We start from the raw sequence: 13024 nt of genomic DNA on the forward strand, positions 1-13024 counted from the left end.
CACCCAGCTGAGAACCACCAGTTTTCAAGGCTAGTTCAACAGCCTCTAGAAACCAGTCACAGAACGTGCAGGGCAGCTCCAGGAGGCCTGTCCCCACCTGGCTGTCCTTTATAAAGTGGTGAGACTTCCAAGGACAGAGAGATGAAACACACGCCTGCTGGAGGACACTTCCGGTTGTCTGCTCCCCTCCCCTGCTCCCCTCCTCTACCACCGAGCTGCCCTTCTCAGTTATCCTGTGGGCACCTGTCTCCTGAAGCTTCCCCATCTCTTTGCAGCATCCTCGGTACCCAGGAAAACAGGCTCTCCCCACACCCCGGGAACCTTCCACACTGGCCAGTCTCATCTGAGCCTCCACCCCAGGCCCAGAGGTGCCCACACCCCTCTCTCCACACTTCTCCTCTGCATGTGCAGGATATGAATTTTCAGAAGTCCACCAGGCTCCGAAGGTATAAATAGTTTATGTCATATCCGACTATTAAACATGATTTTAATCCCATTTGTGATGTCGGTTGCATAACTTGCAGGGGGGCAGCTTTGATGTAGCTGGCGGAACTGAGATCGCACTGAACAGATGTTACAGCTGAGAGTCTGTTAGAGTTTCCATCAGCAGCCTGCCTCCGCATGCGTGTATGTGTGTGTGTGTGCACGCGCACGCACATTCAGGGGAAGTATTACATCCAGGAAGGGATGAGAAAGGAGAGAAACTCCATGACTCAGTGATTTTATAGCACATCCATTTGAAGCTTGGCAGCTGGATGCAGAGTCCAGATGCAGCGAGACTTTGGGGGTGTTAGCTTTCTCTCCCATTACTCAATCTGGGGGCTTTGTCTTCCGTTGGGTAACATCTAAAGACCAAGGGAAACAAACAACAAATGTGTTTTTGCTGAGTTTGGATACTTCTTGGTTGACTGAGAAAATGAGCAGGTTTGCAAAGGCAGCTCTGATCCAGCCTGTGGTGTCCACAGTAAACAGCTGGACGCTTATTGAATGAACAAAGGGATGCGTGGGGGTGGGAGGGTGGAGCGCAGGAGGGAGCGGGCAGAGAGAGCCTGCTCTTTTGCTCAGCAGGCGTGTGTAGACACCTTGCGGAGGGGGGAGGAATGGATGCAGACCTCCCCTCCCTGTGGGGTCTGGGGGCACCGGGGAGGGGCAGCTGCACCCCCATGACAAGTGCTGGGTGCTGCGCTGGGGTCGCTGCCTGAATGCTTTAACTGAATCCTTCCAGCCAGTGTATGTACGAGCCAAGCACCTCCACATACAGATGAGGAAACCGAGGCACAGAGAGGTGAAATAACCAGCCCAGCATCACTCAGTAAGTGGCAGAGCCAGAATTCCAACCAGGAAGGATGCTGTGGCTTTAACCACGACTCCGGACTGCCTCGGACGGGGCCCATCTAGGAAACTGGGCACCTGGATTCTCGGCTTCACTTTGACCTCATTCTTGCTGCTTCTCTCTTGGGGCGGCTGAGATGTCCCTGGAAAGAAAGTCAGCGAGGCCCAGAGACCTGGCAAGGCCGGCACCCTCCTCCGGGGCAGACTGTTGTCTGTGCGCCCTGGTAAATCCATCATGGTATTAGCGCGTGTTCAGGGGAACGTGTTTTAATAGTCGGTGGGCTGTTGTCATGATGATGACTTTCTTGTTGACAGAGGTTCTGCTTTGTGATGCAGAAACATACCTCCCCCCAAGGCTCTCCTGCCAGGCCCCAAGCGCCGACCCGGTGGTTTCTTCTGTGGGGGTTCTGTGGCTGGCACAGGCCTCCTGACCAGCTGGGTGGGGGTGGGGGGAGAGGACAGAGGGGCTGCACAGTGGCCACGACAGGCAGCCTGGTACAGGAGGCTTGGATGTCTATGGCTCTCTCCCTCATTCCTCCCAGATTTGGCTTGTGTCTGGAGAGACCTCTGATTCATGGTCAATCCCAGGGCAAGAAGAGACCTTGGATGTCACTCAGTCAAATGAGACTAGGAACCAGCGTCCCCAGGATGACATGACCAGCTCAGGCCCACACAGCTCATGGGTGGTAGAGCCTTTCTGGGCTGTAGACTACCCCATCCCCCCAACATCTTGCTTTCTTTCCATACTTGGGCCTGCAGCTTGATGCCATATCTGCTACAGGTAAGAAGCAGGTGGGTGTGGACAGTGGGGCCTAGACTGGGGCAGGGGAGGGAGACACTCCTCCCAGGGTGACCTTGGACTTACACAACCTTTAAAGCGAGAGCCTCCCTCCCATGACCCTGGTTCTTGGTCCAGAGCCCTGGAGATCCTGGCTCTCATTGGATGGGGAATGGAAGAGCCCTCTGCTTGGTGTGGATGGAGGTGGAGGGGTTTTAATAGCTGGTGAAGAAGGTGAATGCAAAACCAAGGATCGAACCTGTGCCTCCTGTAGTGGAAGTGGAGTCTTAACCACTGGACTGCCAGGGAACCCCCAGTGATGTTTATAAGGGGATTGTCACCCTCACCTGTGACGGTAAGAAGGACAAAACGGTCCTTGGGTGCCAGACAAACCCTCTAGCCCCTAGGATTGGCGGATCCAGGTCCTGCCTCCAGCCGTCCTGCAGGGGTCTGGCCCCGGCCTGGCTACTTCCACCCACCTGTGCTCCGGGCAGGAGTGCCGGGTGGTCCCTGCCCCCAGCCAGGTCAGTACTCACGCTGGATGTCGATGGTGACTGAGGTCTCCTTCCCTCCGGGGATGGCTTTGTTGGTGGCTCGGCATACGATGCTCTGCCCGTTCTCCACATCGCCGGGGGAAATGAAGAGGGTGCTCACAATGCTCTCACGCTTGCCATCTCGGAGAAGGGTCTATGGGTCGGGTGGGGAGAAAGAAGGCCCCAGGTCACTCATCACTGGGACAGCTGGGCATGTGGGGCAGGACACGCGCCAGCCTCGGAGAGGAGAAAGGAGCTCTGTGGATAGAGGTAGGTCAGCTCAGGACACCCGGGGGCACCCATCTCCATGCAGAGCCACAGGTCACCCTTGGCTCCCTGGCCTGGCTGAGCGCCAGGCTTCAGGAAGAAAAAGGAACTGGAAAGTGACTTGCCCACCCAGACACAAAAGAAACCAGCTTGGGCCCAGTGGAAACCAGGCTGCCGGTGCTATGTAGAAATGAACTTGTAACTATTCTATCTCTGGTCTGAGGGTGTCTCTGTGTCTGTAGGGAGTGCTGAGATGGGGATAACAGTCAGGTGCTGTGGCCCTGGGAATGATGCTGGCTGCAGAAGGGTGCACAGCTTGGGGAGTGGGGGTAAAGGCAGGGCTAGGGTGGAGACGCGTGAAGAATCAGCGCACACTGACCATTTCATTACTTTACCTGTATAAACTCTCTCAACTTTTCAATCATTTCACTACCAGACCTCATTGGAGCTCAGACTAAGCCACAGACATGACAGGTGCCATCGTCTTTCATTTAGCAGTTGAGAAAACAGGTGTGATCAAGAGAGGCTATGGAACTTGATTAAACTCACTTTGAGTTGGTGGTGGCGATGTAAGTAACAGGATCCTGGAGTGTATTGAAGAGCAACCACCCAAATTCATGTCCACCCTGAACCTCAGAATGTGAAATTATTTGGAAACAGGGCCTTCACAATTTAGTTAAGTAATTAGTCATTAGTTAAGGATCTTGAGACAAGATCACCCTGGATGTAGCGTGGGCTTTAAATCCAATGATGGGTGTCCTTGTAAAAAAGAAGAAAAGACAAGGAGACACAAGGAAGGAGGCTGTAGGAAGGAGGAGGCAGAAACTGGAATGATGCTGCCACAAGCTCAGTAAAGCCAGGAGCCCCTAGGAACTAGAAGAGGCTAGAAGATTCTCCCTGGGGCCTTTGGAAGAAGCACAACTCTGCCCACGCCTTGACTTCAGCATTTTTGCCTTTACAAGGGTGAGCCAATAGATTTTGGTTGTCTGAAGAACCAAGTTGTAGTACTTGGTTACAGCAGCCCTAGAGACTAACGCAGGCCTAAAGGTCCCCTGTCTTCCTCTTGACCACGTGCTGATTCCTCATGGCAGCTGTTCTCCTTCATTGCAGGTACCCACTCCCCCAGCTGAGACCGCATCCAGCTACTGCCCCATCAGTTTGGTACCCTGCACCCTTGACTCCCTGGTGGCCCACAAAGGTGGGTGCCCACTGGGGAGGTGCAGTGGGCAGGAGGGCCATTTTGGTTTGGGGTGGGGGCTGGACTTGCTCAGTACACTCCAGGAAGGAACTTGATCTTATTTTCCGCATTATTGGAGCTGAGGAAGAGATGGATAGACTCTATTTCCTCAAAACCTCCCTGAAAATAACCACAACATCGTCTCTGATCCTTGCAGGACCCTGGAAGGAAGGGAGCCTTGTCTCCCAAATAACTGGAGAGAAAACTGAGTTTGGAGTGAGTCAGGAACTTGCTGGGCAGGGCAGGGATTTGCATAGGAAAATGGTGAGCTCTGAGCCACGACCTCCCCACTGCAGCTTCCTGGGGACCTGTAAGCCAGCAGGGTGGTGTGATCCCCTCTTTGAGACGGCAACAGTTAGTGGATTAAGTAGCCTCCCTTTAGTAGAGACATGTAGGCAGCTGAGGGCTTCCCTAGTGGCTCAGCTGGTAAAGAATCTGCCTGCAATGCAGGAGACCCTGGTTTGATAAGATCTTCTGGAGAAGGGATAGGCTACCCACTCCAGTATTCTTGGGCTTCCCTGGTGGCTCAGATGGTAAAGAATCTGTCTGCAATGCGGGAGACCTCATCCCTGGGTTGGGAAGATCCTCCGGTGGAGGGCATGGCAACCCACTCTAGTATTCTTGCCTGGAGAATCCCATGGACAGAGGAGGCTGGTGGGCTATAGTCCACGGGGTGACAAAGAGTCGGACATGACTGAGCGACTAAGCACTGACTACCACAGGCAGCTGGACCCCGACTCTGGGTCCTCAGTTCCGTGGCCTGCACTAGAACAGGCTCGGAGCCTCCATCTAGGATACAGCATCCCGCTGTAGACAAAGCCAGACTCAGATGTGGAGACACCACAGGACAGGGCAGCAGTCCCGCGACTTTTCTCCTTTGCTCGAGGAAACCGCTGGGGCCCAGGCCTGCTCTCATCCATCTTCCTTCCTGGGACGTGGGGTGGTGGTCTCAGCCCTGCTGCAGAGGGATCTGGGAGAGAGGCTGGAGGAGGGTGTCACGGTCAGTCCCAGAAGCCCGAGGGCTGAGCGTCTGGAGCTCAGCCTCAGGGCCGGGGTGCTAATCTGGAGGCTGGCCCCAGGGGTGGGGTCAGAGTGGGCGAGGCGTCAACCGGCCCAGCCGGAACCTCTCCACTGCACCATAGTAACCGGCGGGCTCCTGGCTCTTCAGCAGACCTCACGCGTCTATAAATAGCCAAGCGATAATAAGCACAATTTGCTGGATGAAAATAAGACCTCGGGGTTGGGGTAGGAGAGGTGGGGAGGAAGATGCTTTTGTTCTTTCCCGCTTTTCTTTTCTTTACTTTCCGTTGTGCTAACAGGGAAATTTACATAAATTTCAGTCTGCCGGGGTACCCTCGGATTGATCTGCTTATGGGGTGCTGGGGAGCAGGGCCATCTGGGTGCCAGTAGGAGGGGAGTCAAGGGCCCGAGTTCCTAATTAGGCCCCTGACTGCTGCCCGCTCCCTGCACCCAGGGTGCTCCTCGCCCGGAAGGATGATTAATGACATATTTACTGTGTCCGGGCGTGTGCTTTTCTGGGAAATAAAAATTCTGGCTCAAGTTGTTTGTTCCACCTAATTAGAGATGGGGAGATGTGTTTATTAAACCAGGGGAGGGCACAGCGCCCGCTCCCCAGGGGAGGGCCCCTCCTAGCTCCGGTGGGGGGTGGTCCATAAAGCCTTCATGGTAGGAGGGAGCCGAGCTTGGGGCAAAGAAGGGGCCTGGGTCTTCTCACCCTGATTTTTCCTCCCTCCCTTGTTACTTCCGCATCTCCTTGCCTCTGCTTTCTATTTTCTTTTCCTTCATGCCTGACTTGTCAACCTCCCCCATTCTCACATGCAAATGAAGCCCTGGGACCTCCCGGGTCCAGGCCAGGTAGACACTCTCTGATTTGCTGATTCTTGTCACAGCCCCTCTTTGCCTGTCCTCCTGCCCCTCCTCCTGCTTCCCTCTCCTGAACTTGCTCTGGGGACACACAGGGCCCCAACACCCCCATCTCCTGCTTGTGAAACTGTCATTAGCTCACCCTCAGCCAGAGGGTAAGTGGGTTATTAGTGGTGAGTCACTCATTTCTGGGGCCACCACCTCCAAGGCCTGGGGCAGTGCTCCCTGCAGCTTGGTGGGCACAAGTGTGATCCTGATGGCCTCTCCTGTGGGTCCCACCTGTGTCTACAGATATGGACCAGGAGTGGGCGTATATACCTCACCTGCTCAGGAGTGAACACGCCAGGGCAGGGGTCTTCCTGAGTGTGCGTCCCCTGGCCACTGACCCACTAGCATCCATAGAGCCTTCCCCACTGTCCCAGTGGCTTAGGGCTCATTTCTGGACCCTGCCTATCCCGCGCTGCTTCCTTCTCTGCACCCCCGTCAATGGCAGGCACTTGGCATTCAATCAGCAGTGGTAGTTGGCGGTGGCGGGGGGCGGGTGAGAAGCCTTGGGCTTTCTGAGGGAGGAAGACTGCACCCTGTGTAAGGCTGTCCAGTGTGGGCCGCTGCCCGCAAGGCTTCAGCTGGGCAGTGGAGAGCCAGGCCGAGCTCTCCAAGGCCAGCGGTGACCACTGGTGAGGGAGGAAGGAGATTTGGAGGGTACCTAGCGGGTGCCCCCAGCTTGGTGCTAAATCTGGGATGTTCATTGATATGCAAACAGCCTGGAAAGGGCTTGCGGGCCTGATTGCCTGGCAACAAGGCCTCCTCTCCTCCTTCCTCACTCACCTCACTCACCACCTGCTGTGTCCCTTAATTTTTCTTTTTCTTTTTTTATCATCTCTCTTTGCTTCCCCTTTTAAGGCTGCCTGGGGAATCCCTGGGGCCTGTTATCACTAAGGGCTGTCAGAGAAGGTGGTGATTTGGGCCGTGCTTTGCGTCCCCAGACCCTGTGTCCTCACGGACTGACCCCTAGTTTTGTGTCCTGGGGGCAGGAGGGATGCTCCTCACAAAGGCCAGGATGAGTGGCAGCTGGACACTGGGTGGAGGCTCCAGGTGCCTGAGATGAACAGATGGGATGTTACGGGGACCGGTGGGGACAGAGTGCAGAGCTGAGCCGCAGGGAGGGCCCTGAGAGGTGCTGTGCCAGAGAACTCGTATGTAGCTTGGGCTCTAATAAGTCTTGTGGTCCTCCTGGTGGTGGTGGATAGGCGCCCCTGGGGCAGGCAGCAGTCTCAAGTTGGAAGTAGCAGAAGTGCAGGGCTGGAAGGTCAGGGGCTTCAAGGCAGACATGTACACGACTGTGGACATCCAAGGTCAAGTGACCCTCCCCCTGTCCACTGTTTCAGGGTTAAGGCCTCCTCCTTCCACCTGGCTGCGGCTCCTGGGGAGCAGCAGATGGAGCAGGAACCTGGCTCCCAGGGAAGGTTTTCCTCTGGTCTCAGCACAAGCTGGCTTCCTTCCTCTTCCACAGCCTGTCCTGCCTCCCCGGGTCTGCCTTCCAGATGACCGCCATGTGGCCTCCATTCTGGTGCCAGTCCCAGTGAAGACGGCCTGAGGCTGGGTGTCCAAGAAGAGAGGACTTGGAGAGATGGCTTTTCATCAGTTCCCATGCTTCTGCAGCCAGAAACCCGCTGGGAGCCGCGAGCGCTCACCCAGGCACCTGGGCCACGAGGGCTCTGGCCGCCCTGGATTCAGGGAGAGGCACCCCAGCCTGTGCTGGGTGGGGGGTGGGGGCTGGCGGAGCACCCTTCCCCTGCAGGTCACATGGTGGAGCAGCGAAACAAAACCTGGCCTTCTGAGCAACCTCTGTGGGGGGAGAGCAGGGTTGGGGAAACAGGGCTCTGGGAGGAAGGAGCCAAGGATGCTAGCGAATGTTTACAAAGCCCTTACTTTCAATGCACTATTCTCTTTTTTTATTTTTGGCTGTGCTGGGTCTTCATTGCTGTGCATGGGGCTTTCTCTAGTTGCAGCGAACAGGGCTGTGCTCTGTTGTGGTGTTCAAATGCATTATTCTTCTTAAGTCTCGCAGCAATTGTCATAATACCTATTATCGTCATCCCATTTTGCAGATGGGGAAATTGAGGCAGAGATCTGATGTTACCATGACATGTGGTGGAGCTCAGGTGTGAACCAGGTTTGTAGGACCCCCAAGGCCTGCTCTACGATGACACTAACACTCTCACCCAGGAAATGTGCCGAGCAGATCCAATGAGGGAAGGCAGTGATCCTAACAGCCATGCTTCCCTCTGCTCATTCATGACCATCCTCTGAGGCAGGAGCCATTGGTCCCATTGTACAGATGGGAACCCTGAGGCACAGCAAGGTTAGCTAGCTTGCCCATGGCCACAGAGCTAGACGGTGGTGGAGCCTGGATGCCGGCTTCTCAGCTGCCAGGCTCAGTGGCTTAAACATGTACCATGTGACAGATGCTGAGGCTTCCGCCTCGAGGGCTGTCAGGGTGGCCCCGTGGGGTTTTTCCTGTAGACCGTGACTCCTACTTGACTGTTGCAACTGCATGTCCTCTTGGCTTCTCTCTCTCCCTGTCTCTCTGTCTCTGTCTCAGCTGCTCATGCCCCCAGCCTCTTCTCTTGCACAACAGTCTGGGGTTGCTCTGCCTTTGGGACATCACAATTGCTGAGGTCAGTGGCACCTGCAGTCCTGGGGGAGAGGGAGCCACAGAGGGCTGGGCTCTGACAGCTCCCAGGGCTGAGTCCATGGGAGCTGCTGGGTCATCCATCCTTCTCTGTAAGCCCAAGTCACAGGTCTATAGCTTGTCAGAGCTGCCAGGCCCCTGAAATATATATATGTATATTGCTGTGCCTCACGGTCCCCATCTGTACGATGGGAGCAATGGCATCTGCCTCAAAGGATGGTCATGAATGAGCAGAGGGAAGCTGTTAGGATCACTGCCTTCCCTCACTGGATCTGCACAGCACATTTCCTGGGTGAGAGTGTTAGTGTCATCGTAGAGCCTTGGGGTCCTACACACCTGGTTCACACCCGAGCTCTATCACATGTCGTAGTAACGTCAGTTTTCTGCCTTCGTTTCCCCGTCTGTAATGTATATGTATATATATATAGTCCCCCTAGATTTCATAGGGTGGAGCCCTAACCTTGCTGGAGCATATTTGGACATGGGGCCTTTATGGAGGCAGTTTAGGTTCCATCTGTGCTAAGTCACCTTAGTCATGTCTGACTCTGTGCGATCCTGTGGACTGTAGCCCACCAGGGTCCTCTGTCCATGGGATTCTTCAGACAAGAATACTAGAGTGGGTTGCTGTGCCCTCCTCCAGGGGATCTTCCTGACTCAAGGATCCAACCCGTGTCTCTTACGTCTCCTGCTTTGGCAGGCACGTTCTTTGCCGTGAGCGCTACCTGGGAAGCCCTTCAGCTCACAGCACCTTGTGTGAACTAGAGAAAAACACCCCAGCAGGTGGGTACAGCAGGTGCAGGGCTGGTAAGGGGTTATGGGCTGCATGCAGCCCTCCTTGCCCCCTGAGCCAGGTACCTGGGACAGGAAACACCTAAACGGCTTCAGCTGGCAGCACTGGGAAGGTGGGCAGATTGAGCAAATGAGAATACAGACATCAGTTAAATTTGAATTTTGGTTAAACAATGAATAATCTTTAGTATAAGTATGGCCCATGCAATATTTGGAACATACTTACACTGAAAAGTTATTTGTTGTTTAGAATTGATGCTTTTGAACTGTGGTACTGGAAAAGACTCTTGAGATTCCCTTGGACTGCAAGGAGATCAAACCAGTCAATCCTAAAGGGAATCAACCCTGAATATTCATTAGAAGGACTGATGCTGAAGCTCCAATCCTTTGGCCACCTGATGCGAAGATACGACTCGTTGGAAAAGACCCTGAGCCTGGGAAAGATTGAGGGCAGAAGGAGAAGGGGGTGACAGGATGAGATGGTTGGGTGGCATCATCGACTTAATGGACACGAGTTTGAGCAAACTCAGGGAGATAGTGAAGGACAGGGAAGCCTGGTGTGCTGCAGTCCATGGGGTTGCAAAGAGTCGAACACGACTGAGCAACTCAACAACAAACCTGAGATTCACTTTTAACTGTACGTCCTGTATTTTATCTGGCAACCCTCGGCTCTGTCCACCTCTGTCCCTGAGTTGCTTCCTCTGACCATACTCCATTCTTAGGGTTGTCACCACACCCAGCAATTCCCCCAGGAAAGAGAGGAAGAGGAGGAGAGACAGAAAAGACCGGATAAATAGAGCCAGAGCACTCTAGAGAAAAAGTGACAGAGAGAGAGAGAAAAAGAAAGACAAAGAGACAAAGAGCTAGGAGCCAAAGGCGATACAAAGTCATCCAGGCAGAGCCAAGAGCTGCAAAGAGATGGGGCAAGCTGTGCCCTGCCCCCAGCCCCGCTTCCTCCCCTCCTCCACATCCCCCCAACCCCGCCTCACCTTGGAGTAGGTGGCCCCGTTGATCACCTCTCCCTTCCTCAGCCAGATGATGGAGGCAGCAGGCTTGGCGTTGTCTGCATGGCAGGTGAGGTTGAGGGGGTCCCCAGCCCGCAGGCTGATCACAGGCCCCCCGAGGATCACCGGGTCGTCGGGCGGCACTGTGGGGGGAGAGAGAGGGGAGAGGTCAGGCTGAGGGCACCCCTCCTCTCGGGCAAGGCTGAGTGGATTTTATGGAGCCGCTGACAAACAGTAATTATCATCCTTTAATAAAATGTATAATCCTCTTGTACTATAACAATAACAGCGACGACAGCAGTAATCCCGACACAGGCGTCGCATGTTTATTTGCAGAGGACACTCATGTCATCATCTCATTCCGCGCGGCAGCCTGCGAGGGGACAGGGCAGGCGTCATTAGCTGCGATTTGCAGATCGGAGAGCGTGCCACTGCTGCCTGGATCCTATCCTTCTTTCTAACTTCTCTCTTTGAAAACAAAGCCCTGTCACATCTGTCATCTGATTTAATCCTCACCGCAGTCTTGCGAGGTAAACATCATTATCCCAATTACCCAGATCCGGAAACCGAGGCTCAGCGGGATTAAGTGACTTGCTCAAGGTCACACAGTGATTGAGTGGAGGGGGCCAGGGCTGGAAGCAGGTCCCCTGAGACTTGGAGCACCAGGCTGGCCGCTTCCCTCGCAGGGGACAGGTGACAGGCAAGCTTTCGAGGCTGAGACAGCATTCCAGAGAGCTGTGCAACCCTGGGCATCGCCTTTGGACCCGATTCTCCCAGAGCGGCTCCAACTCCCTCCTCCCAGAGCTGGAATGAATCTCTCCTGCTTGGTCCTTCCTCTCTATTTCATGGCAGTACAGTCCCCGCTGAGAGATGGGGGCTGCCAGGAGGAGAGTGTCGCCTCCCACGGAGCCCAGCTCAGGGCCCGGTGCCTGGCGCAAGCTCCATAAACCTTTGCTAAAGTGCAGTCATGTCTCTGACCCCCATGACAACCATGGGACGCTGCGTGGGCACTGATACTGATGGGTGACTACTGTTTGGAGAAGGGGCCCAGAGAAGTTAAGTGACTGGCCTGAGGTCACAGAGCCTCTTCTGAGGTTCGTGCTTGTGGATGCTCGAGGGTCTCAGGCCCCTGCTGCGCCCTGCCTCTCCTCCCTGGACAAACCAGAAGGGGCAGGGTGCTCCCTGGAGACCAGCTGATGGGTCCCTGGGGAGGGGCTGGTCAGTCAATTCTGGAGGCCTGAGGAGGGCTGAGCTGTATGTTTGCTCAGTGAATGGATGACGGGGTCGTCAGGTGAGGGCTGAGGTCTTCATGCAAAAGGCCTTTTTGTCCAGTCACCAGAGGAAGTCCATCCTCCCACTCGGGCCCCAAGTGAGCTTCTGCACCTCTGGGCTTAGGCAGCAGGCCACAACTAGAGAAAGCCTGTGCTTAGCAACGAAGACCCAGCACAGCCATAAATAAATCAATCTTTAAAAAGACAGAAAGAAAGAAACTCCTGGTGGCTCAGACAGTTAAGAATCTGCCCGTAATGCAGGAGAACTGGGTTCGATCCCTGGGTCGGGAAGATCCCCTGGACAAGGAAATGGCAACCTACTCCAATATTCTTGCTTGGACAATCCCATGGACAGAGGAGCCTGGTGGCACAGTCCATGGGGTTGCAAAGGGTCGGACGTGACTGAGCAACTAACACTTTCCCCTTCTTTCCAGGAGGCTCTGGGGCAGGTAAGTATCCTGAGATGCATGCCTTGAGCCAGTGCCCCTGCCTCTCCCTTCCCGGCCTCCAGGAAGCCTGGTTCAGAACCATGGCCTGGCTGGTGCCAACTCTCAAGTTTCTATTGCTGAGGGGAAAAAACCCTTCGGGCTTCCAAGCTGCTTTCATCAGCCTCGGGCCTCTACTGTGATCCTGGCCCAGGGAGGAAGATGGCCTCATTCAACCCTGCCCAGCCTCCCAGGGGGCCTGGGTGCAAGCAGATGGTGGGTGTGGGCTGAACGATGAGGCCAGCCCCCCACCTCACGCCCCCCTGACCCCCTCATTAGTGCTGGAGGCCTTGGTGATGCTCTGGGGCCAGAGAGCCACAGGGAGGCGGATGAGGGCTTGTGGTAAATGGGGGGTGGATGTGACAGTGTGTGTGAGAGGATTTTATCTCTGTGCTTCGGGCCACCCTTACAGCAGGGCTGGCCTCCTGCTTCCCTTCTCTGTTGCCTCCCCTCCAGCCGCCCAGGATGGAGGTACTCAGACTGAGCTCGCTGAGGGCCAGGGAAACTGGAAACGACCACCCGGAGCTTTGGTAACAGCATCGACACCTGGCCGTGCAGTTTCCAAGGCCTCCCCGGGGTTGAGTCGAGGGGGCATGATTGTGGAAATTGCCCTAAATCAGAGGCTGAAGTGGCGAGGCAGCCCCTGTCCGGTTTTGTTTCCTCAGCCATCTAATGTGAAAGTACACCAGGGGATCTCGAACGTTCCTCAGCACTGACCGGCCTTGGGCCCAAGACAGCGGTTCTCACTG

At 55.1% G+C, this 13024-nt stretch overlaps 1 protein-coding gene across 1 annotated transcript in view; it reads right to left on the reverse strand.

Moving 5' to 3' along the window:
- The window catches only part of KIRREL3 (kin of IRRE like 3 (Drosophila)), a 609658-nt gene that overhangs the window by 32107 nt on the left and 564527 nt on the right, over window positions 1-13024 (reverse strand). Inside the window, exons 6-7 of the mRNA XM_010829490.1 lie at window positions 10505-10662; window positions 2647-2797 (exon numbers count right to left, since the gene is read on the reverse strand). Coding sequence (XP_010827792.1) covers window positions 2647-2797; window positions 10505-10662 — 309 coding nt within the window. The remainder of the gene's footprint in view (window positions 1-2646; window positions 2798-10504; window positions 10663-13024) is intronic.

The sequence above is a fragment of the Bison bison genome, unplaced genomic scaffold (genome assembly GCF_000754665.1).
Source record: "Bison bison bison isolate TAMUID 2011002044 unplaced genomic scaffold, Bison_UMD1.0 scf7180017864506, whole genome shotgun sequence".
Classification (NCBI taxonomy): Eukaryota; Metazoa; Chordata; class Mammalia; order Artiodactyla; family Bovidae; genus Bison; species Bison bison.